Source organism: Megalops cyprinoides, chromosome 3, assembly GCF_013368585.1.
Source record: "Megalops cyprinoides isolate fMegCyp1 chromosome 3, fMegCyp1.pri, whole genome shotgun sequence".
Lineage (NCBI taxonomy): Eukaryota > Metazoa > Chordata > Actinopteri > Elopiformes > Megalopidae > Megalops > Megalops cyprinoides.
The window spans coordinates 46,712,037-46,736,735 of NC_050585.1; the positions used below are offsets into that span (position 1 = coordinate 46,712,037).

A 24,699-nucleotide genomic window follows, 5' to 3' on the forward strand; every position below is an offset into this window, starting at 1 on the left:
GGCCTACTCTCGCAGCCTGCTGCGAATGTAGATCAAGCCGTGTGTGGCGGTGTTGCTCACAGACCAGAAGTAAAACACGGCCATCTATTTCTGGGACGTTCTCGCTCGACTAGTTTCCCTAATTATTCAATTTTATTGCCAGTATGTATTAATATAATTGTTTGTCCTTTAAGTATAATGATACCGTTAATAATAAAATACAATGGAAAAAAACATGTTAAATAACTCAGCTGACACCAGTGGCCATGCATTTACCTGTGTGTGGGCAACATACGATCCAAGCAGCCTGTAGGTGGCAATTCATACTTTTTTTTTAGAACCAACGCGAATAAAACGATTATTCAAACAGGTTCGAGCAAACATTAACCGAACTGAAGAGACGCTGTAGTTCGTGGCACAGTTGTCATGTTGGCAATAGACGTGATTTTGTCAGCTGGCATCAAGCGATTGTGCTGTAACACAGCCTCCATTTCCCCCCTCCTCCTCTTCAAAAGACAGACGATAAATCAACAACATGTAACAATTTTAATACGAGGAGAGATTGAAACACAGTTGTGGGGAGGAAAATACATCCCAAATGAACAGTTCTGTCTGTTATAACAATTAATTTGCCCCCAAATTGCACATTATCGCCGTTTCTCTTGCAGTATACGTTTCCTGTGAAATTTGAGTCATATGATATACGCAAAACGCATAAATGGTCTTATTATGAGTTTAATGCTTTGATCCGTTCTGTGCAATAAATATGGGGCAATGTTATCTTTATGAACAAAATAACGTTGTGAAACCCCGTGCACAAGCGCCAACGGCTTTGTTGAGCCCAAATGTGTCCTTTTATCGAAATGCATTTAACACTTTGTGGCCTGTTTAATACAAGTCTGCATTCACAGACTCCATTTTGAAGAACCTGAGTAGCAAGGAATTGACTTTGCCATTCGTCCTCTCAACACGCTAAAACGTCGGAATATCGTCGTTTCTCCCGGTATAGTGTTGTACTTATCAACTGTTAGGCTGTTTTTGGACATAAAAATTTCTTTATCACACTTGTAACCTAAGATGGGGGGTGGTGACGCCTTTCTTGGGATAAGCAGAACTAATGGTACGCTTGTCATATTTTGGCAGTGTTCCTGTAAATTACACGCCATGCTGTTCATTTATGTAGAGGAATGGCTTTCAAAGAAGTTGGTTAGGATTGGACGACTAAAAATAATAGGTCAAGCTTTCTTTCCGTGGACACGTATTAGGGTTGTCCTAGGTTTTCTAGTTGTACACTATTGTGAGCTGGATAGTATCCTGCTGTACCGACTGGGGGATGGGTAGCGGTACCGATTGGTCGCTCTTAGACAGAGGCACAGACAGTCAGTGAGGGCTTGTATTAAAACCAGGGGCAGGTCGACAGCAAGGAAACAATCATCATATATTTAAAATGAAAGTGCTAGTGTTACGTAGGGTATCTTAAACTTTTGCAGCTCTAAGATACTTCGCTAAAAGGGAAGGATTTTTATACGAAAGTGAAGTACATGCATCTATTTATGTTTTGAAGGGGCCGCCGGTGAAGTGATAGCTAGCTGAAGTGGAGACTATGAGTACAGGATCCTGGCCTAGTATTACTGCAGCCGGGATTTTGCAGATCCGCTTTCACAAATTGGAAAAAAATCACGTTTTATGTCAAAATTTGATATTGTTTCGGTTGTTTCTGTTGTGACCGAGATATAAATGGTAAGAATCTGGCGGATTTTTAAAAATATCCTTTTTATAATGTGTGCACATATCGTGATTTTTTTTTTCTGTGTGTGGACATCTGTCGATGTGTGTAAGTGTGCATGTATGTGTGAACTGGTGTTGATGGTGCTGGCTAGCAAGGAAGTAGCTGTGCACAGAACGTAGCTAGGTAGCCACCTGCACCATGTCTCAGAGTTGATGGTGAAGTGCAGCGCTGTCACAAGGTAGCTCATTTTTAATACATGAACTCGGCGATCTCCAGTACTTTTTAAATGCATGTCAACTTTGCTCGGTGTCTAATGGGGCATCTCAGTACGTTAAATGTATGCCCTCGAATAAGCCTAAACGTTATCCCGATAGTAACGTGACCGGCTCGAAACGAAGCAATCCCACACTGATAGGTGCTAGCGAGCTAGCTAGCTAGATAGGCATTGGATGCAGGAAATATTGCACATTTTGACGTATTTTTCGTGCATTCCAGATAGCGTTTTTGGGATAACTGATTTGAAGACGAAGTTCCTATGTAGGAATAAAATTAACGTGCAATAAGTTTACAGTTTAATAATTTTCTATTACATTCCCGCTTGAATGTTAATAATGTAACTTGACGTTTTGCATTTTTTTTGTTACAGAATAGAACTCCATATAGTTGTATAGCTTCCTATTTGCCGATGCTATGGGTGCTATGCATTTTTAAAATAACATACTAGTTAAATTTCTTATTGTCAACTGGTGTTGATTTTAAAATTGTATCTGTCTTCATTTTCCCCCAGGATGGAGCCATGACAGCATGAATCAGTCGTATGAACTGACAATCAGGGATGCCTTGGAGTGCTGCTCCAGTCCACTGGAGCTCCAGGCCACTGATGGCCCCATTGCTCCCTATGGAAACAAGTACAGCTCTGAGGCTGGAGTAGATTCATGTACCATGCAGCTGTCCACAGTACCTGCCTTCAAACCTGCATCCACCTATGTGTACAATCAACAGGAGACCTCTTCTTCATACAGTCCCCTGAGAAGGCTCCAGGACCTGACCTCTATGGTGAGCAGACCTGAACTGGCTTTGCCAGAGAGGGACCTCCAGAGCCCAAGGAGAGATCTGCACACGCCAAGCCCCATGGGAAGGACTGACTTTGGGTCAGCCCTGGCCCATGTATCGCCTCCACCTTGCAACAGTGAGACAGGCACTTATCTACCCAATCAGGACTTGGAAAAGAACAGCTGCTTCTCGCTGCCCAGTCCGGACTATTGTCTGGAGCACACCAGTACTATTCCAAACGGCTACCTGCACTTTGAATCAACTTTGTTCGAGAACGGGGAGGGCAAGGAGGAAAATGATGGCACTTCGCATTTTGAACATGGGTCAAAGACAGACAGAAGGAGAAAGGTTAGGGACACAGGCACTTCTTGCAGTCCAAGGGTGGACCCTCCTGCAGATGCACAGGAATCTGGTTTTTGCAGACTAATGGCAAAAAACTTGGAATTGGGCATGCCTACAGACAAGCTTTCCCCATGTCCCAGTGGCCTGGACGATGTTCGAATGGGCCACGGGGAGATTTCGGATGAAGATTTGGGCAGTGACTGTGAGCCGCCCTCACTGGGGAGCAGCCCCTCTGGATTTAGGACAGCCGTTTCTGGCAGTGACCCATCCCAAAACACGGCTGACCTCAGTATCGTCTCACCCAATGGCCCTCATGCCAATACTGTAAGCATTCTACACCGCTTTCAGTCACTCTCGGTGTGCTCAGTTTCATTCTCTATGATTGCCAGACTGTGAATGTTGCCTTTTTTCACATCTGGCTGAGGCATATCATCTATCTGCTGTGTTGAAAACTAGTGCAGTTGAAAACTAGTGCATTTCAGTTTGACGATGTGTCTTTGTTTGAAGTTGAGGAGCAGCCTAATTCTGGCTGAATAGGCAAGATTTTTTTTCCATGCTGTCCTAACTTAATTTGAGTTGATACAAAATGTTCTTGCCCTGAAACAGACTGGGTTTCAAGGTTGTAGTTCAAAATATTTCTAATTCAGCACTGTTTAAAATAGATTAAAATAGGAAAATTCACTTTCATTTTTAGCACCAAGTCTGCAGACAGCCTAAAAAACAAATTTTTAAAACTCAAAGGCCACTGGAAATTCGTGGTATATAGCTTACTCTTTCACACACCCACTACAGGGCTCTGTTTGTAAACAAGATCATTGATCCATATTAGAATGTTGAGTAACATGCAAGTAGTTGGGCTGCTGTCTGGTTTTGAACGTGAGGTTGCTATGATAAGCCTACTTGTTGCTGATTAGCCTAGTCGTTGGCATTTATGGTAGCATTTATCTTACTGCAAGGATTGGGCAGTGCAGAAATATCTAAAGCCCCCTTGAACCACTAGACATTGGAGCTTTTTTATGTGATGCAATGCATATTTATGTGTGTCCACTCCTGCCAGTGTTTCCTTAGGATTCATACCCAGGCTTATTACAAGGAAAATAAAGAACTGTCTGTCATTTTAGTGTAATTTAACGAAAGCATAATTATCAGCCATCTACTTTGTGGCATTGAGATAGTATAGTATGGCTTTCATGGCAGTACACTACAAATGGAAGCATGTATTATCTGCTGTCTACTGTATGGTATTTCAGTGGGACATACATTTCAAATTGCTGTATTGTACTTTATATGGCCACTAAGTTGAAATTTTGACAAACATTTTTTGCAGCATTTGTTTCAACAAATATTTTTAATTTTAGCATTCAGCATTTAGTCTTTTGACTACACACTGATGTGAAAAATGACTTGTATATGTAATTTAGACAGGGATTGGATAAATGCTACCATGTTTTTCTTTTTTTTTTCATTTTTGTCATGCTAAAATGAAACTAGAAAAAGAGGGAGTCAGGCTTTTAAAAGGATAGTATTCTTTGTAACTCTCCAATCAGGGCTACATTCAACAGGTGCAATAATATCCAGTGTGAAGTTGTAGTAGTGTGATGGCCCTATATTATCATATCAGTGTTTGCTCCTAAGCCAGCCTCAGATCATGCAAAATAAAGGATAATTTTAAAAAGCTATTTAGGTTATTTCTCTTTTACTTGAACCTCCCAAAATGGTCACATAGCAGTGCATGAAAGAAACTTGATTGGATCATGGCATCATTTGGAAGTCTGTACTCCCTGAGGCATTTCTCAAAGTACTTTTATGGAATGAAAAGTCAAAGGGTGGAGCTGACACTAGAATAAAACAAGTGTTACTAATGATGGCCGTGTTTAACTTCATCCCGTTTTTAATTTCCTTTGTCAAGGTCACCTATTCATATTTGGTGTGTTTTTGCAGGTCACAGCTCAAAGTAGAAATTTCTTCCGTAAATCATCATACTATGTGTTTAGTAGGCCCAAGGATCCCAGGGGAAGTCAGAGATACTATGATTATGAGACTGGTATGTTTAGCATAGAATGTGGCCTAAACGTATTTTTGTTCAGATTTCTAAAAAGATCTTTCGGTCATGTAAGTGAATGGTTTAATTTCAAGCTTATTGGCTAAGTAGCACAGTAGCTTTTATATTTAGAGTAATGCAGCACAATTCTTCATGCACAAGAAATATGTTTAAACATGCATCTGTAAGGACACCGAATTAATATATTTTTCAGTGCAGCAAATGGGTTATGTGAGGTTAGTATGTGAATTCTAAAAAGCACTTTTACTACACTACACTTTCACACTAGGTTCACTTTTACATTAGCACTAGCTGGCTTCTAAAGCAGTTCTTACACCACACCATTTGTAATCTTCAGTAAATTTGAAAGCTTCACAAACATTTTACATTTTTTACACTGCATGACATTGATCATTTAATTTGTCATGAATTAAACCACTGTGTTACTGTTGAAAGCTTAGACTGGCTCATGTATGGCCCGATTTAGTAGCCTGTACAAATTGCATTTTGTACGTATATAGCTTGCTAATTCCCTAAGAAGTGTTCAGGTATACTGGGCAAATTCAAAGGATCCATGACAGAGTGAGGTCAGTTAGGCAGCTAGGTGTACATGACTATCTATCTAACATGAAGAACAATGATTTTTAAACCAGCTGTCCAGCTATGCGTGAGCGACATGAAACATTATCAAATAAAAAAGACTGATGAGATGCTGCTTTAAATTGAATATAAATGCTGCTAGGTTGCTTGCTTTTACTGTCACAAATTAAGCAAACAGGAAAAGTACAAATCATTTTGCTGAACTTTTCACTATTTGAAAATTTAGAAGAAACACATTGCACTGGGGCTTTCTGAGGAATTGCAGTACTGAAATTAGGTGTTAAAATTATGAATGGAATTCATTTGGTCTATTACTGAAGAGGCCGCAATACCAAGTTTGTGTTCTCAAGTGTCAGTAGAAGCAGAAGTAGAATCTTTATGTCATTGGAATGTTTTGTGATGTGAGTCATTCTATGTGAAGTTTTCTTCTGGTAACCCTCTCAGAGTTTTTTAAAGTTGTGGGTCGGAAACCGTTTTATTGGAAAAAAGTGTTTATGCCCATGTTTGGCCATTCGCACACTGTGGGTTTTGTCAAAAACAATGATTTTTTTGTTAAAACAGAATCGCTCATAACTGTGGTGCATGAGCCACGTTTTGTTACTGTGATCAGCAGAGACAAAGGTTGACAGTGGAGACAAGGTTGATAGTGATTTATGAAATGGCCTTCAGCCATATAGATAGTAAACAACTGAAAAATTGTGTTGCATTACACAGAGTGTTCCCACGGATTTGAAATGGTGCAGGGGGTAGTCATTCAGGGTCATTTAATGTAATAGGGCAAGAGGGCTTCAAATATTATTTTTTATGTTTTAAAATGTATGGTTTACTTTTGTAACAATCAGTGCACTTTGACATCATACTTGCGTTATGTGTTACCATGGCCTTGCTCCAAAATCTGTTTATTTTGTTGGTGATATTTCCATAAAAGACACTGCCATATTTTATGAGCGGTGAGTAACTGGGCATCAAGCAAACCAATTACTATATCAGAAATGACCTTTTTACTGTATGTAATTAATGTTCCTATTCTTTTGCACTAATTAATTTCATTCTGCAAAATAATCTAGTTTTGATTGAGCTTAAGAAGATAAGCTTTTTTTGAACTGACAAATTTTATTCACTTGTGAACAATAGTGTTTTTTTTTTTTTTTTACTTAGTCCAGTTGTTCTTAGTAAATAAATGATTTGTAAAATCATATTAGACCAGGTTACAAAAGGGACAACCATAACCATCGCTGTAATAGCTAGAAAATATGCTCTATTTATTTTCTCTTATACATCTCATGTTACCCAGTTTTTTCTTGGGAAAATAAAATTCTGTACAGCCCTCTGAGAACGGATGAAAGTATGTGGTAGAGGAGTGTAGTTAGATGCTGGAGAAATGTGACTTGAGGTTAACACCAATTGAGAGATGATATTGAATGTTCTCGTAGTTATTTTTCTCTCATGTATCTGTTCACAGCTTAACAGTCCGAAGAGGAAGCTTCCGGTGGCGAAGTACTCAGTGGGGGACATTATTTGGGCCAAGTTCAACCGCAGGCCCTGGTGGCCCTGTCAGGTGACCAGCGAGCCGATGGATGGAACCTGCTTCAGAATAAAAGGTGGGCACCTGTGTACGCTCTTGCAGGTAGTCTGTGTGACCTCATACTTTATCGAATTGAGTTACTGACTGTGTTTTTTTGAAACATGGACAGCATTTGTTATGGAAAGCTGCTGGAAGTTGGCACATTGCAGCTCACTGACGGTTCAGTCGCAGGCTATGTCCAATATCAAAACATGATTTGTGCTTCATGGTTGCAAGTAGGTTTACCATAATTGAATGTCACTCTGTGTCAGCTGCTCTCATAACAGAACACAAGAAGTAACTAGCTGAAAAAAGACCTAAAACCAAGTTTTACAAAGTGACTAAACAGATAATTCAACACATCAAAGAAAAAAAGAGTTTCAGTTTTCTAATTATGATATGTATCAAAGTGTCACATTCACAAGTAACCAACTGTAATCAAGTTTTTTGTTTACATGATTTAGGCAGACATGTAACTGAGGCTGTTATTCTGATCTGAAAAATAGTGTCATCTTCTCCTCACAAAGAGTTGTGTAATAAGGAGCATCTTAGAGGTGCTTCACTCAACTTACAGGTTACTAGCAAGGCATTTCTGTTGCTGATAACAACAGATTTTTCTTTCCATGTTGACTTATAGTACTTTTTTATCATGCTGTATACCATTCATACTGAAGGTGTCTTTTTACATTATGTCTTTGCTGTGATGGTCTCCTGTTGTGGCTGTGTCAGATTTCATTGACAGGCCTTGCCATCAGTACTTTGTCAGGACGTTTGGAGATATCTTGGACCAGGCGTGGGTCCCTTCAAAAGCCACTCACACTTTTGAGGGGGGCTACCAGTTCGAAAATCTGCCAGTACTTAGAAGAAGAGGGAGGCAAAAGGATGAAAACTACAAGTATTCGGTAAATAACTGTCAAAAATAACAACAGCTTAAACATAGACACTACAAGCACATGGTGCAGTGTCACTTCAAGGGGTGGGGGGGGTTGTATTATGAATGAATCTGTTTAGAAGAGGAACTGACTGCATAACTGACTGGCTTCACTCTTCTCCAGATACCCAAGCGTTTCCTGGAGTCCTGGAAGGCCAGTGTACTGGAGGCAGAGGCAGTTCTTCCAGAGCCACTAAAGAAGGTCCTTCCAGATGCCTCCACCGTGAAGAAGAGCTGCTTTGATGGACCCATGCCAGGGAAGGAGCAAAAGGTCTCGGCAGCTCCACCCGGCAACTCAGTAACCACAGCGTCCACCCATGTGGATCTCTCTGCAGTAGTCTCCAAGAAACCTTCCAAGGCAAAAGAAAGCAGTAAGAAGTGTCCACCAATTAAGAAGAACTTCTCAAAGTCAGCTGACCTTGAAAAAGAGGGTTCTTTGACCAAAAAAATATCTAGCAATGCTGATGAGCGTAAAAAGGAGATTGGAGACTGTCCGTATTCCGACATTGACTCTGTGCCAAGGATTCTGTGTCCTAAAGCCAATGAACGATCCTGCAGACCCAACCATAGTCAGTCATCCTTGCCCCCTAAGAAAGACACGAGGAAGATACCGGCACGCAAAAGTTTCAAAGGCCTGTGGTTTAACAGAGCTGGGAAAGGTTTCACTGGAGATGCAGGCTCTGACTCTGACAATAGTTCTTTTAGTGAGTCATTAGTTCAACATATGAGTCCAAGTTTTACCAAGTCAAAACATCAAGACTGCGGTCTTCCAGGACTGGACCAACAAGCCACATCTCTCCCCGCCAGCAATCGACTGATGACAAGGGCCCTGAAAGCTATGGAGGAGGCCAGTCTGAAAGAGAAGCTGCTGTCTAGCCAAAATGCTGCATCCCTTTTGCCAAACGGAGAGTCGGAGGAGGACACCCTGGTTTCAGCTAAATCACTCCCTGAGCCGTCAGAGTCAGACTCGGACAGCCATGCACAGTTAACATCACCAAACGCTGCTAACAGTGACTTTACCAGTGAGACTAAAGCCTCATCTGCACACAACTCTGCCACTTCCTCCCTGAAAGTCCCTGAAAGTATAAAGGACAAGAGCCACAATGGCCCACAGGTAAAGTCTGAAGGCGAGGAGTCCTCAGTCTACTGCAAGTTTGTGGATTCTTCCGCCACTCAGGTCAAGAAAGAATTTTGCCTGTCAGATATATCCACTTGTTCCTCACCAGCAAAATCGCCAATGGAAGCCTTCCAAGAAGGGAAGGAGATATCCTTTCAGTCCCTTGCGGATAAAGAGGACGGCTCTGGCAAGCCTGCCACCTTTCGGCCAGATGCAAACTACAAGTTCAGTACCTTTTTGATGCTGCTAAAGGACATGCACGATAGCCGAGAAAAAGACGGAAAGCCGTTAGTGCTGGAAGCAGGACCCTCCAGTGCTCTTATCAAAGAGGAACCATCTCTATTGCCTCCTCTGCCAGGAGAGGAATCGGCTGGTGATGAGGCAACGGGTTCCGTAGCACAAAATGGCGGAAAGGGCAAAGCACAGGCTTCAAAGTCTGCGCACACGAAACCCAAACGAGTGAGGCCCAGGCCAGACAGGCGGAAGGGAAACCTTAAAAGCGGAGGGGATAGTAACAGCTTTGTTGTCACAAAAGACAAGCAGGCCACAAGCCCATCTCAAAGTTCAAAAAAGCGGGCCAAAAAGATCCGACCATCATCGGCTAAAAAAAGTGTTGTTACCATACCTGTGGGACTGGCTGAGCACACTTACGGGAAGGAGGGTGCGCGTGGTCACGCTGATGGGACAACGCCTGGATTAGTGTCCCCTCTCTCGACTGGAGAGACGCCCCATCTCCTAGATGGCGCTCCTGAGGGTAACTTCACCAGAGTGGCTCCAAAGAAACGCTGGCAAAAGTTTGAGCAAACTGGGGAGTCGGCACAGATAGAGGAGTATGACAACTGTTTTAGGGTAGAGAAGCCCTTGACTGAGGTGCCTTCAAAGCTGGGGGAGGCTGGAAGGGACAGAATGGTGTTTGGTCCAGACCCTTCCAGGTCCTCGCAACCAAAGAGGGGTGATGACAAGCAGGCTGAAAGTATTACTGCCAGTATAAGTGAAGAGAAGGAAGTCTTTCCAGGTAAGTGGCTGGAGAAGATTACAGCAATAGCAGTGGCTGAAACTTTTGTTTTTAAAGGCTTTTATTTTTTTTTTTTAGATTTCTCATTTACCATGTTTTGTCTTGTTAAAATGAAAAGACCTTTGCTCATTTTATGGTGACTTTCGAAACTTGATGTCCGCAGCACATAAAGAAAGTAAACGCCTTAGGAAACCGAGCAAAAGACTCATAGAATGTACGGAAGAATATGAACAGTTTTTTTCCACCAAGAAGAAACCGAAGAAGCACTTGGAGTCTTCTGCAAAGGTAACATTATTCTTCTGTGTATTTTTGTGTTTGTGAATGAACACAGAGAAGACCATCCTTTCACTCACTATTTTCAACACTCCTGGTCTGTAGGTGTCTCAGTCAAATAACAGAATGGCAGAACATGGAGCATCTGGGAAGATAAGGCAAGACCCTCTGAACTCAGTACCAGAGCTGCAGACACCTCCCCCCGAAGAGCAGACTAAGGCTCCTGCAGAACCAGCACCACCAGTCACAGAACAAAAGTCACTCCAAGATGACCATGCCCCGCCCATAGACACACTAACCCCACCCCCAGAGGCAGTCCCCTCCCCTTCTGAAGCAGGATGTGTGACAGATGTGGCCAAAATGCAGCACAATGCAGAAGCTGGTAAGGAACCATTTTATCATAGTGAAATGCATTCAGATGCACACAGTGATCTGTGTACAATAGCAGTTGATGGAACGTAGTTATTTTTCATAACGGGACCATTAGTTAACGTACTGTATGGTGTTCATGTTTTTAGGAGAATAAATAGTAATCCATACAAATCCGTTATTCCACCAACAAATCTGAGATGAACTCCACCAGAGAGTCTATAGTGCTTTGTATCATTTCTAATCTGTCAAGTGATGTTTGATAATTATTACCATTATACCAAACTGGACATCATTATGACACACAGAGACGTGTGCCATTGCGCTCTGGTGTAGTCATTATGGTTCTTGTTTTATTTGCATAGCAGATACGAATACCTAGATTAACTTTGCATTATTGTGCCCATTATTTTGTCATCAGGTAAAACTAAGTTGCCGATGGTGCACTGCATAATCAATCCCAGAATACATTGCACAACAAACCACACACTGCTGTGTTGAGTGCTTACTTGAAATGACTAGATGGTGGCCTTTACATCAAAAGAAGTTGATCACTGTCTCCACATCAGATTTTCCTACATTGGTGATGAATTGTGGCTGGCTGGCTCTTCACTCTCTCTCTCTCTCTCTCACACACACACACACACACACACACACACATCCTCCAGAGTGCCAGAGCAGGAAGAGACAGCGAAAGCCCACTAAGAAAATTCTGGAGTGCTCCATTGAAGCAGAGCCCATATCAATCCCAAAGAAGAAGGTAAGAGGGAGTGTGTGTAGCTTGGAGGGGATGCATCACCAGCTTTTACTCTGTCCACTACCATTTTGCTTTTCATTTCATTCATAATTATGATTTTTATCCATCTCCCTAATCCATTGTATGTCTGCTGACATTAGATTATGAAAAGTGATTTAAACTTGTAGGTGGAGTATAGTGATATAGTAATTATGGGAGGGTTTCTGTTTGCAAGACAGAATTGAGACTACAAGTGAGACCTTTAAAAACCTGAGGCAGCCCAAATAAATGGCAAACAGGTACATGCCAAAATGGTACAAATAATTTTGTTAGTACCACATTTCATAATCCATCATACTTCATTGAAGACTTTAGTTGCAGTGTCTGTGACTAGATTGTTTAAACACCCTTCAATGAGATACCGAATAGCAAGGAGAAAGATTACGCTAATTTCCGCTACCTCTAGTTTGTAAACTGGGGTAAAACAGTGTGTGTCTACAGAAGAGCAAACTTTTCATTGTCATTCACAAATTCTGACCACTCATGACTACTATTGAAATAGCTAATCATTACAGATGTGGACTAGCATCAAAAAAATGGTCTTGATACCACCCCCACCCCACCACCAGGGCATTTTACATCACAGACTGGATGTGATCACACTGCTGTTACAGATTTACTGATGCAAAATAAATTGAAATAATCCAATTAATAATTCTGATTTTGCATTATGATAATTTTTTTGGCAGTTTTTAGAGAGTTCCCAGAGAATTTTCACAGTGCTGTAAAAAAAAATGATTACAGGTGTTATGTTTTTTTCCCCCGTTCTACTTTGCTTTCTTCACCGTCTCTTGGTCGGGCTCAGGAGTGTAGGCAGCCAGGTAATTGGGCAGAGGAGGAGTCTGGAGGAGTCCAGGACTATCGGGAAAAGCTGGATGAGGTGAGGGCAGGAGTGGAGAGAACGAGGCAGGACACGGAATCACTGGAGACTGGCCTCAGAATAGATCTCTGTTCTCCTTTCCCACTGCACAGCATTATACCCAATGGCCTTTCCTGGTGGCTGCTTTGTGCGCGTGTTTTTCTGTTGTGTACCATTCCATATCAGCAGAAAGTTGGGGAAGGGTAAACCGAAAGCGCGATAACTTAAGCACTGATAAGGCGTTCTTTGTTGCAGGTCAGGTCTGTGAAGAAGGAAGTGCCTCCTCTGTCCAGTTCTACAACAAATGGGGCTCATTCAGGTTTGTAGAACGGGATCAGACTCGGGAGGGCGAACTGCTCCTTCGAAGTTTAAAAAAAAAAAAAAAAAAAATTAAAATGTAAGAAAGTTGCTGGCATAGTGGTTAAGGAGCGGGACTTGTAAGCGAAAGGTTGCTGATTCGATTCCCCATGGGGGTACTGCTGCTGTACCTTTGGGCAAGGTGCTTAACCTGCAATTGCCTCAGTAAATATCCAGCTGTATAAATGGATAATGTTGTAACAAAAAAAACCCTGTAATTGATGTAAGTCGCTCTGGATATGAGCATCTACTAAATGCCAATACTGTAATGATAATGTAATGCAATTTTAGTAAATCACATGAGAAACAACTATTTTACATTGTATATCGATTTGGTCTGTACAAATTCATTCTGTTTTGCACTAGCCAGACTTGTTCAACAGTGACAGGAGTAGGAGGGTGCAGCACGTGTTCAGTATGCTAGTAAGGGTGTATGATGAAGTGAATGTGTGAATGCAGGCTCTGCACAGAAGAACAGGCGTCCCGCCGTGGCCGCCCATGCACAGGCCAAGAAGCCCCCTGCTCCTGGGAGCCTGCAGGAGGTGCGAGACGATGACTCCCCCACAGCTGGAGTTTTGGATGCTGATGCACATGTGGACGGCAAGAGTACACTGGATTCAGAGGTTAGATCAGGGCTCACACGTTACACTGAGTCTGCATTTCGCCGTGTGTGGGCATTGAGGAGCAAATTGTGAAACTCAGTTTTCAGGCTGTTGTAATTGCATGAAGTGCGATGTTGAAATGTCGTGAAGGATGATGTTGTACACGATAAGGCAGCTTTTTCTCAGTAACTGGGCCATTCCCGTCGCTCCCTCAGGAATTTGCGTGCTACGATGATAGCTTGTCATCGGTGAAGGAGGGGTCCTCGCCTGGCGATGGAGGGCTCTCCACCAATAAGAGACTGCCGATGGAGAAAGGAGGCGCGGCCTCCATGAAGGAGAATGTGTGCCAGGTGAGCGGCCCCTTGAGCTGTGTTCTCCATATGCGCAACATTGCATGAAAGTTGTACAAACGTTTGGCAAAGTTCCTGGCTTGAGTGGTGGAAGAATCCACAAACTCACAGTAGACCAAGGAACCCTCGCCTATAGACTCTACCTGTGGGCCATTGTGGCTTGTCCTTTATGCTCCCAGGGACTTTCAGGGAGGAGGTGGCAGAGCGCAGATGAGGCTTTAATCTCACTGGTAAAGTCACTGTTCGCAGCATTTGGTGATGTTAATTGTGCATGGCTGTCCGAGTCTGACTCTTGATGGCTCAGGGAGTGATTTAGCTGAAACAAAAGTGTCCTCCTCTGACTCTCCATTTGGCAAAAGGGACACAGAATTTCGGCTAGAAAGCTTCTCTTTCAGATTGGCTTCCTCCATAGCTTTGAGCACTTTTGTCATTAGTCGATTGCTGGCGGGGAGTGATGTGGCTTGTCTTTCCAGCCCTGGAAGACATTGCATTACATGACATGCATGGGGGTGGCAGTGTAGCATAGTGGTTAAGGAGCAGGACTTGTACCCGAAAGGTTGCCGGTTCAATCCCCGCTGGGACACTGCTGCTGTACCCTTGGGCAAGGTACTTAACCCACAATTGCCTCAGTAAATATCCAGCTGTATAAATGGATAACATTGTAAAGAACTGTAACCTATGTAAGTCGCTTTGGATAAGAGCGTCTGCTAAATGAATAAATGTAAATGTAAAATGACATTCATTTAGCAGATGCTCTTTTCCAGGGCACTTTCCAGCACCATAGAACAGAAATGTATTCATTCAAGTTGAATGAGCAACAGTGTCAGACATGGCTAACAACACTCCCAAACCAGTGAGTGTGAGCATAACACTATTCAAGCCTCACCCTAAGTTAATTAAGTTAAGCCATCTGACTAGCCAAGGGAAGCCAAATATACAACATATATTGGTCACTAGATCAGGGAATCCAAAGCACTTTTCAGCGCTACACATAAAATGTGTTAGGGGGCTGGGACTGAGGTGGAAGACCACAATCCTGACGTTCTGAGTTGGCAAAACTCTGAGTCGTACGTTGAATTAACGACTCGCTGAAGGAACTATTTCCCTTCCCTGAAGGTGTGTGAGAAGCCCGGGGAGCTGCTGCTCTGTGAGGGCCAGTGCTGTGGGGCGTTCCACCTGCAGTGCATCGGCCTCTCCGAGATGCCCCGGGGCAGGTTTGTCTGTCAGGAGTGCACCTCCGGTGAGTCCCCCCGCTCAGAAACCGGCTGCTCCAGGATCAGCACCGGAGAAACCATGCGAACCTTTCTCCGGCTTTATCCCTTTCCCAGCCGACTGTCAGGTTCTGATGTCTGACATGAATGCAATTAAAACTTAGCGCACTAGAGCATTTTGTTTCATTCGTTCTCCTTTGATACCGCAGAACGCTTAGGGGGGAAAAAAGGGATTAATCGGGTGCTTTGTGGAGCAGCTGTAACCGCTGCTTTGATCATTTTCTTTCTGGTTATGTTTCTGTGGCAGAAAGCGAGGTCTTGCTCAGTCCGGGATTGTCCGTTTGTCCGCCGCAGGTGTGCACACCTGCTTTGTGTGATTATATTTCTGTGGCAGAAAGCGTGGTCTTGCTCAGTCCGGGATTGTCCGTTTGTCCGCCGCAGGTGTGCACACCTGCTTTGTGTGATTATATTCCTGTGGCAGAAAGCGTGGTCTTGCTCAGTCCGGGATTGTCCGTTTGTCCGCCGCAGGTGTGCACACCTGCTTTGTGTGCAGAAACCCGGGGAAGGACGTGAGACGCTGCATGATTCCGGTGTGCGGGAAGTTTTACCACGGGGAGTGCATCGCCAGGCACGCGCCGACGGTGCCCCTGCACAGGGGTTTCCGCTGCTCCCTCCACGTCTGTCTGTCCTGCTACATCACCAACCCGGCCAACCCCTCCGTCTCCAAGGGTACGTGCCCCGCTGTACAGGCAAGCTGCTGTACAGTACCACCCGAAAGTTTGGACACACTTTTCTTTATTTGTTTTTTCTTTTTTTACCATTTTTCACATTGTAGAATAATAGTAAACACATCAAAACTATGAAATAACACAAATGGAATTAGGCAGTGACCAAAAAAGTGTTACAAACAAATCAAAACTATCTTATCTTTTAGTTTCTTGAAAATATCCAAAAAGTATTTTATTTTATTTTTTTGGAAAGAAATTTATACCTAGGCGTCAACTTCACTATTTGTATTTGTTTAAGAAACAAATTTCAAATGTTTAAGCATAAGTCTTTAGATCAAAATGTCTTTGAATGCATGTTTCCGATTATCTTAATCAGTTCCGTCCAAACTTTTGACTGGTACTGTATTTCTAGTAAGATTTGTTTTATAGGATACATAAATAATAATATAGTAGTATAGAACGTAATATAGATTTACAGAAGTACACTTTAATCTCTCCTTGTTGTTATTGTCAAGTGGAATTACTGAAGGAGGCTTGAATGGTTTTATGTCGATGGTTTTGCGTAACTTCATGAAGCAAAGGTGTCTGTGTGAAAGAGGAGAGGGTGTGCAGATGTAGGTGTGCTCACATAGTTATGCGGTGGCACATTTGTATGTATGCGTGTATGTGTGCGTTTTAGGTTTTTGTGCCGTGAGGGCTCCAGCAAGTTCTTTTTTGTGCCGTGAGGGCTCTCTTAGTTCTTTTTAAAGCCAGTTATTTCATCTGTCCCCCAAAACGCCCCCTGCTCTTGTTAGGCCGTCTGACCCGCTGCGTACGGTGCCCGGTGGCCTACCACGCCAATGACTACTGCATGGCCGCCGGCAGCGTCGTCCTGGCCAACAACAGCTTCCTGTGTCCCAACCACTTCACCCCTCGCAAGGGCTGCCGAAACCACGAGCACGTCAATGTCAGCTGGTGCTTCGTTTGCTCCGAAGGTCAGTCCCGGGCCCTGTGGCCCCCGCTCGCAGCCCGAGGGATAAACAGGGCTTGTACAGGAAGGGGAGGTCAATTATGCAGTCTGCATCTTAGAGATAATGAAATCCAGACTAATTCAGGCCGCCTAATCAGTGGAATGTAGACCTTGCAGTGACAAAACTGTTGGTTATTTCCACAAAGGCATGGGAAGTTGGTTCATTTGGTTTCGCTGGAAAGGATTTGCTCAGTTTACCATGGAAAATAAGTCATGTTTCATCAGAGATTTCATTTTGTCATAGGTGAAACTTGGGAAATTTTTATATTGCATCTTGTTATGATCAAAGATGTAGTCCTGTGTATCAGATCGGTTGGAAAGCGCATCAGATGTGAGCCACGTTACCTCTTTCTGCCTGCAGGGGGCAGTCTCCTGTGCTGTGAGTCGTGCCCTGCTGCTTTCCACCGCGAGTGTCTGAACATCGAGATGCCTGAGGGCAGCTGGTTCTGTAACGACTGTCGGGCTGGGAAGAAACCACATTACAAGGAGGTGGTTTGGGTCAAAGTGGGCCGGTACAGGTCAGAGACGAGAGACCTTTCCTTTCTCAGTTCAGCAGTCAAAGGCTCCAGTTGTTAAATTATGAAGAGCTTGAAAGTTAAGGTTAGTTTTAGCAGCTGCATGACACATTTGCATTTAGTAGGGCCAAATACAGTAAATTGAAAGGTGTCCTTATCCAGTTGTTCTGCTTTATTTGTTTGCCTAGTATTGTCACAAAGCTCACTGTACATCAGTGTAGAACATCCCCCAGTTTACCCCCTCTGCCCTGTCCAGATGGTGGCCCGCAGAGGTCAGTCACCCTAAAAACATTCCTGCCAACATCCTACGCATGAAGCATGAGGTTGGGGAGTTCCCTGTGCACTTTTTTGGCTCCAACGACTACCTGTGGACCTATCAGGCTCGGGTCTTCCCCTACATGGAGGGAGATGCCAACAGCAAAGACAAAATGGGAAAGGGTGTGGACCCCACCTACAAGAAAGGTACCCGCTTGTGTTTCGTTTGGATTTCAGGGTTGTGGTTCAGGTGCTTGGACCGCATTTCCCAGAATGACTAGGTAAAAGTTAAACTGGACTACGTTTCCCTGAGTGCATTTGTCTTTCTGTAGCTCTGCGGGAAGCAGCCAAAAGGTTTCAGGAACTGCAGGCAGAGAAAGAACTGAGGCAACTCCAGGAAGACAGAAGGAATGATAAGAAACCCCCTCCTTACAGACACATAAAGGTACCCACCCCTCCTCGCAGAGACAGTAAAGGTCACATTCACAAAAAAAAATATTTTTTTATAGAATTGAGTTGAGTGAACAGTCATCATGCATTTCTGACTCAGGGATAACTCTATCTGTTTTAACAGGTCATCTTAAAAAATTCCAGTCCCACTAATGAAAGACTTAGACTTTATTTATGATACGATCAACACCACATTTCGAAACACTTTTTGTTTAATAGTTGTGGGTTGAGGGTTAGTAGGTTGCAGGGTTCCCATAGTTCCTGAAAATCCTTGTAAAGAATCCGCTTTGGAAGGTCAAGAAAAAAGCATGGAAAGTGGTCAAATATCCAACTATCTTTAAAAGCCATGAAAAAATTGCCCAAATCAAGAAAAAAAGTTAACATTTTTATTTTATTTTGCAGCTAATGAGAGAGATCTGTCTTTCTTGTTAGTTCAAGGCCACAATTTTATTTCCTATGAAGTCGAGCTGTATCAGTAATTGGCAAGCTCAATTGTTTATACATAAAGCCTACTACCAAATGCACCAGTGGGTGGTATTTGCTACCAGAGCATCTGTGAATATATGTGCATGCAGACACAAAATATTTTAGAATTTATATCAAAGTAATTTGATAGCTCAATATGTTTTGTCTATTGTAGTGATAAAAACTGTCCTAAAAATGTTGTATGTATCTGTGAAGCGTCATGAAAATTTTAGAGATAACGGGAGAATGCAATGAAAAGGTTGGGGGCGTCAATGCAGGAAATGTACAAGATGTAGGGGAAAATACTAATCTGATTGGTAGTGGTAGGGCAGTATATGGGATGGTAGTGTAGCATAGTGGTAAGAAGTAGGACTCGTAACTGGAAGGTTGCCAGTTCGATTCCCTGATAGGGCACTGCTGCTGTACCCTTGGGCAAGGTACTTAACCTCAGTAAATACCCAGCTGTATAAATGGATAATGTGTAAAAACTGTAACCGATGTAAGTTGCTGTGGATAAGAGCGTTTGCTAAATGCCAGTAATATAATGCAATGTAATGTAATCTGAGTGGGAACCCTGAGGCCGTTCTGTCTGTGCCACTCCAGGTGAACCGGCCGGTGGGCAAGGTGCAGATCATCACGGCCGACCTGTCAGAGATCCCGCGCTGCAACTGCAAGGCGACGGACGAGAACCCGTGCGGCATGGACTCGGAGTGCATCAACCGCATGCTGATGTACGAGTGCCACCCGCAGGTGTGCCCGGCGGGCGAGCGCTGCCAGAACCAGTGCTTCACCAAGCGCCAGTACACCCAGGTGGAGATCTTCCGCACACTGGCGCGGGGCTGGGGCCTGCGCGGCGCCTTCGACATCAAAAAGGTAACGGTGACCGAGAGGCAGCTAGCTTCGTCCCTCAAAAAAAAAAAAGACGTTGCCATCAAAGAAAGGCATATGTCAGTCAACTGTGCAGCCTTGATTTCCACTGCCACCTCCAAGCTTGCAGATGAATGTTCTCAGCTGTGCAGTTAACAGGCTACCTTGCGTACTTGGAATATTTATTCCGTATTTATGTTGGGCGATGGTGTGGCATAGTCGTTAAGGAGCAGGACTCATAGCCAAAAGGTCGCTGGTTTGATTCCATGCAGGAGCACTGCTGCTGTACTCTTGGGCCAGGTGCTCAACCCAGAACTGCCTCAGTAAATAGCCAGCTGTATAAATGGATGTGTTAAAATCTAAACATATGTAAGTCACTCGGGATAATGGCATCTGCTAAATGACAATAATGTAATGTGATGTAATGTAATGATGGCCATTACAGCAGAAACCCCCCAGTCTATGAGGGATATGCTGTGACAAGTCACAGTCAAGGAGCTCACTGATATGGCAGCTAAGGGCAAGCAGGAAGTGGCACTGAAAAATCATTTCTATTGAATGTAGAAGGGTCCTGGTACAACAGAAAAAATCAGACTTTCAAAGAATAAAATATAGCATTTGATGAAGGACAAAATCATCAGTAATGAGCAATATTGATACTTCATAGGCAACTTCATAGGTACTTCAAAGTTGAATGCTCATTGGTATATAGAATCGATCACAATTTAGCGTTTTGTCATTTTAGTGTTTTGCCTTATATTGCTAGCAGATGAATTTAAGTTTGTTTTTTTATTTTGTGAATTCGGGGCTCAGGGTGAGTTTGTGAGCGAGTACGTGGGGGAGGTGATTGACGAGGAGGAGTGCCGGGCGAGGATCAAGCACGCGCAGGAAAACGACATCTGCAACTTCTACATGCTGACCCTGGACAAGGTGGGCGGGGCTCTGACCGGCAACGTGATGGTGTGAGGGGGAAATAACCTGTACGTCTTCCAGGTTGGACAGTGCCTCTGATCACGGTTCCTCTCCCTGTCTGTGGGGCCGCAGGACCGGATCATCGATGCCGGGCCCAAAGGGAACCAGGCCCGTTTCATGAACCACAGCTGCCAGCCCAACTGCGAGACGCAGAAGTGGACGGTGAATGGGGACACACGAGTGGGACTCTTCGCTCTGATGGACATCCCTGCAGGTGAGTGACAAGGTCCTGAGCCTGCAAGCACAGAGAGGGTCCTCCCTTGTCTTTACCTAAAGATTGACATCAACCAGGTAAGGGCCTGTTTTTTTTTTAACCTAGTGCTCTAGTTGTTAGTTGTGAAAATCTTACCAGAAAGAGATGATAATAGGATTTCAGGGAGATGATGGCCTGCTTCTGTTCTGCTGCTGCAGGTCCTGCTGCGTTTCTCTACAGCAGCGTTTCCCAAACCCCTCCTGGAGGACCCCTTTGTCCTGCATGTTTTAGATCTCTCCCTGCTCCAACACAGCTGATTCAAACGATCAACTCGTTATGAAGTCCTGAAGCTGCTTAATAACAAACTGATCATTTAAATCAGCTGTGTTGGAGCAGGGAGAGATCTAAAGCATGCAGGACAAAGGGGTCCTCCAGGAGAGGTTTGGGAAACGCTGCTCTACGGGATGCCATAAATTCTGTTTCAGGCGACCCCTCTGTGGAAGTGTTCAGTGTGTGTCTGTCAGTTGAAACCTGCCTCTTTCCTTTGCTGGGTGCTTTCAGTCTGAACTGGCTCTCTCTGATCCTGTTCTTTAGGCACAGAGTTCACCTTTAACTATAACCTGGAGTGCCTGGGCAACGGAAGGACCGTGTGCAAGTGTGGGGCTCCCAACTGTAGCGGCTTCCTGGGAGTCAGGCCAAAGGTGAGGACATGACTGTGTCCGTTAAGTGTGGCTGTAATCACACGCTGTTGCTTAGAGGATCGCCTCTAAGCCCCCAAACGGGGAGTGGGTACTGTGGGAACTTCGGCGAAAATGAAGATGAAAATGTTTTTCTTCAGCGGCTTGACGGACAGTATATAGTCAGCTATGAACACCAACAGCTCTAAGAATTGAGGTGCCAGACATTATTAGTATATTACATTACAGTATTCCTTTGGCTGGTCACATTTTTTCAGTTTCTTACATGACTTATATTTATTAAAGTATTTTACATTACATTCATTTAGCAGATGCTCCCAACCGGAGCAACTTCTGGCATGAAAGAACAGAAGTGTATCCATTCGAGTTGAATGAGCAACAGTGTCACACCAAGCTTAAAAAAAGAACTCCCAGACCAGTGAGTGTTACTGTAACACTATTCAGGCCCTACCACAAGTTGACTGTGCAATCTGCCTAGGCAAGGGAAGCCAAGTATACTTCCATACATTGCAGTCACAAGATCACAGAACACATCCAAAACACGTCCTGATACTACACATAAAATAAACAGAAAGTAGTGCAAGTAGCAGGTGTTAGGGGGTGGTGGAGCACTTGGGTTAATGGTGCAACAGCAGACCCACACGTGTGTCCTAGTGGAAGCACCGTACACTCAGGGTTGGGTTGTGAGCCCAAGATGTGTACCCAACGATGCGGACCGTCTGCTCCCCAGAACCAGCCGTCCTCAGACGACAAATCCCGCAAGCAGAAGAAGAAGGTTCCCATGAAGCGCAAGAGCGTGCTGGAGGTGACCAAGGAGCGCGAGGACGAGTGCTTCAGCTGCGGGGACGGGGGACAGCTCGTGTCCTGCAAGAAGCCCGGCTGCCCCAAGGTGTACCACGCCGACTGCCTCAACCTGACCAAGCGGCCCGCAGGTCGGTGTCCGAGCGAACTCTCCTGTCTCAGCTTTAAAGAGAGAAGATAGCAGAGTTACATTACATTATTAGCATTTAGCAGACGCTCTTACCCAGAGTGACTTGCATAGGTTACAGTTTTTACATGTTATCCATTTATACAGCTGGATAATTACTGAGGCAATTGTGGGTTAAGTACCTTGCCCGAGAGTACAACAGCAGTGCCCCAGCAGGGAATCAAACCAGCAACCTTTCAGTTACAAGCCCTGCTCCTTACCACTATGCTACACTGCCACCCCACTGCCAGAGTTAAGTGGTTATTGGTAGTAATTACATTTTTTTGCCAACTAACTTTTGCATGATTACTTGCATTGTTCACTTTTAATGTGTTCTCAGTTTGCAAAGCAGTGTTTTTACAGGCATAGTTTGCCATTAAGGCTTTAGCAACAGTGGTCAACAGTGTTACAGATGATCCTTTAAATACCAGACCGTTTCTCTTCAGAACTGTCATTATTGAATATGACTTATAATGAGCCTGTCTGATTAGTGTCACCTCCAGTCACAGAGTGTCAGGGGAATTCTAGCTCATATTCCAGTCAGCCAGGAGTCACCTAACAGAAGTAATCAGTTGGATGGAAGGGGTCATTACATATTACGTTACATGACATTAAATTCATTCAGCAGACACTCTTAAACCAGAGTGACTTCCAGCACAAAAGAACAGAAGTGTATCCATTCAGGCTGAATGAGCAAAAGTGTCAGACCAGGCTAACAACACTCTCAAACCAGCAAGTGTGAGCATAATACTATTCAAGCCTTACCACAAGTAAACTAGTGTAGCCTGACTAAGGGAAGCCAGGTGTACTACCATACATCCCATTCATGAGATCACAGAATCCAAAACACATTGTGATGCTAAATATAAAATAAAAAGGAAGTACTACAAATAGCAGATGTTGGGGGGTGGGGGTTGAGGCGGAACCGAGATACAGTCTGAAGAAGTGGATCTTAAGTCTGCATTGGAAGATGGCCAGTGATTCCGCTGTCCTGACCCCCATGGCCGTTATCCTGACCCCCACGGGCTTCTAGATTCCTGACCATTTCTCCACAGAACTGTCTTTACACCTTTGCACCTTCTGATAACGAGTCTTTTTGATCAGTGTCGCCTCTGGTCCGGGGTGTGCAGTGAAAGCTGTTGATGGCTGGGGGTGTGTCTGCGTTGCAGGGCGCTGGGAGTGCCCGTGGCACCAGTGCGACGTGTGCGGGAAGGAGGCGGCCTCCTTCTGCGAGATGTGCCCCAGCTCCTACTGCGCGCGGCACCGGGACAGCATGCTCTTCATCTCCAAGCTGGACGGCCGGCTCTCCTGCAGCGAGCATGACCCCTGTGGGCCCGACCCGCTGGAGCCCGGCGAGGTCCGTGAGTACCGCCCCGCCCCCGCGCCGGGTGCCACGGCGACCAACGGGGGGAGCGCGGCCGGGACGGAGCCCGTCGCCGCCGGCGCCCCGTCCGAGGCCCCGTCCCAGCCCAGGTCCGCATCTACCCCCCTCGCCCCCAGCTCCGCCCCCTCGCCTCGTTCGGGGGCCTCTTGCGGCGCGAAAGGGATCGACGTCACCCAGAACACCCCTTACTCTCCGGTCTCCTCGTACGAGGACGGCAAAGAGGAAGATGAGGATGCTGAGGAGGAGGAAGAACGTGGAAGGGTGGAAGGGGATTTGGGTGAAGGAGAGTTCGAGGAAGGTGAAGTGAAGGGGCTTGCGGATGAGGGTGAGTTCGATGAAGTTGAAGTGAAGGGGATTGCCGATGAGGGCGTGGTGCTGGACCTGGGAGATGAGGAGGAGGAGATGGAGGCGGGGGAGGTGGAGGAACCGGATGAGTATGGAGAGGTGGAGCAGGGGGAGGTTGAGGAGGAGGACCGGGAGGGACGAGGAAAGAGGGGTAAATGAGTTCTCCTTTTCTTCTGGCCGTGTATCTTCAACACCGCCCTGGCCTCACCAGAGAGGTGCAGTGAGACCAGCAGACCAGCAGCTGTCCAGCAGATTGCGTTGCATTTCAGTTTGATTGTGAAGTCTGTCACGGCTGGGAGCTGCCGAAGTGGGCCCATCAAGCCTCCGAGTCTGAGGAAGCTGTCTGGTCTTGTTACATTCTTCACATGAGTTTGTTTGTTCTTTTTTTTATTTGAACATGTTTACATTCACTCAAGCTTTTTTCTTGAAATATGGCAACTATTATGTCTGAACACTTAAAATGAGAGCAAATTGTAACCAACAGTGGGGGAAAAAAAACTACAGAAAGATGATGATGGGAAAGTGGCACTGTGACTGTGCTGGAAATAACGCAAATATTTTAATGGTTCCACATGAAAGTTGTCCTTGGGATGAAAAGATTTGTTGATGTAGAGAAATTTCTGTTCTACAAATATACACTGCCTTCAGTACGTGATACATTTT

At 44.5% G+C, this 24,699-nt stretch overlaps 1 protein-coding gene across 1 annotated transcript; it reads left to right on the plus strand.

The window, feature by feature from the left end:
• Positions 1–1,645: 1,645 nt before the first annotated feature.
• On the plus strand, positions 1,646–24,195 carry nsd1b (nuclear receptor binding SET domain protein 1b). The gene is made up of 24 exons (XM_036523900.1): positions 1,646–1,719; positions 2,496–3,427; positions 7,207–7,345; positions 8,038–8,210; positions 8,364–10,371; positions 10,535–10,656; positions 10,750–11,026; positions 11,682–11,773; positions 12,615–12,689; positions 12,924–12,987; positions 13,485–13,648; positions 13,843–13,977; positions 15,094–15,217; positions 15,717–15,917; positions 16,711–16,890; positions 17,287–17,443; positions 17,697–17,902; positions 18,028–18,140; positions 19,214–19,483; positions 20,291–20,407; positions 20,522–20,663; positions 21,237–21,343; positions 22,071–22,272; positions 23,477–24,195. The coding sequence occupies exons 2-24, from the start codon at positions 2,513–2,515 to the stop codon at positions 24,193–24,195; spliced, it is 6,702 nt and encodes a 2,233-aa protein (XP_036379793.1). The 5' UTR covers positions 1,646–1,719; positions 2,496–2,512.
• The last annotated feature ends 504 nt before the right edge of the window (positions 24,196–24,699 follow it).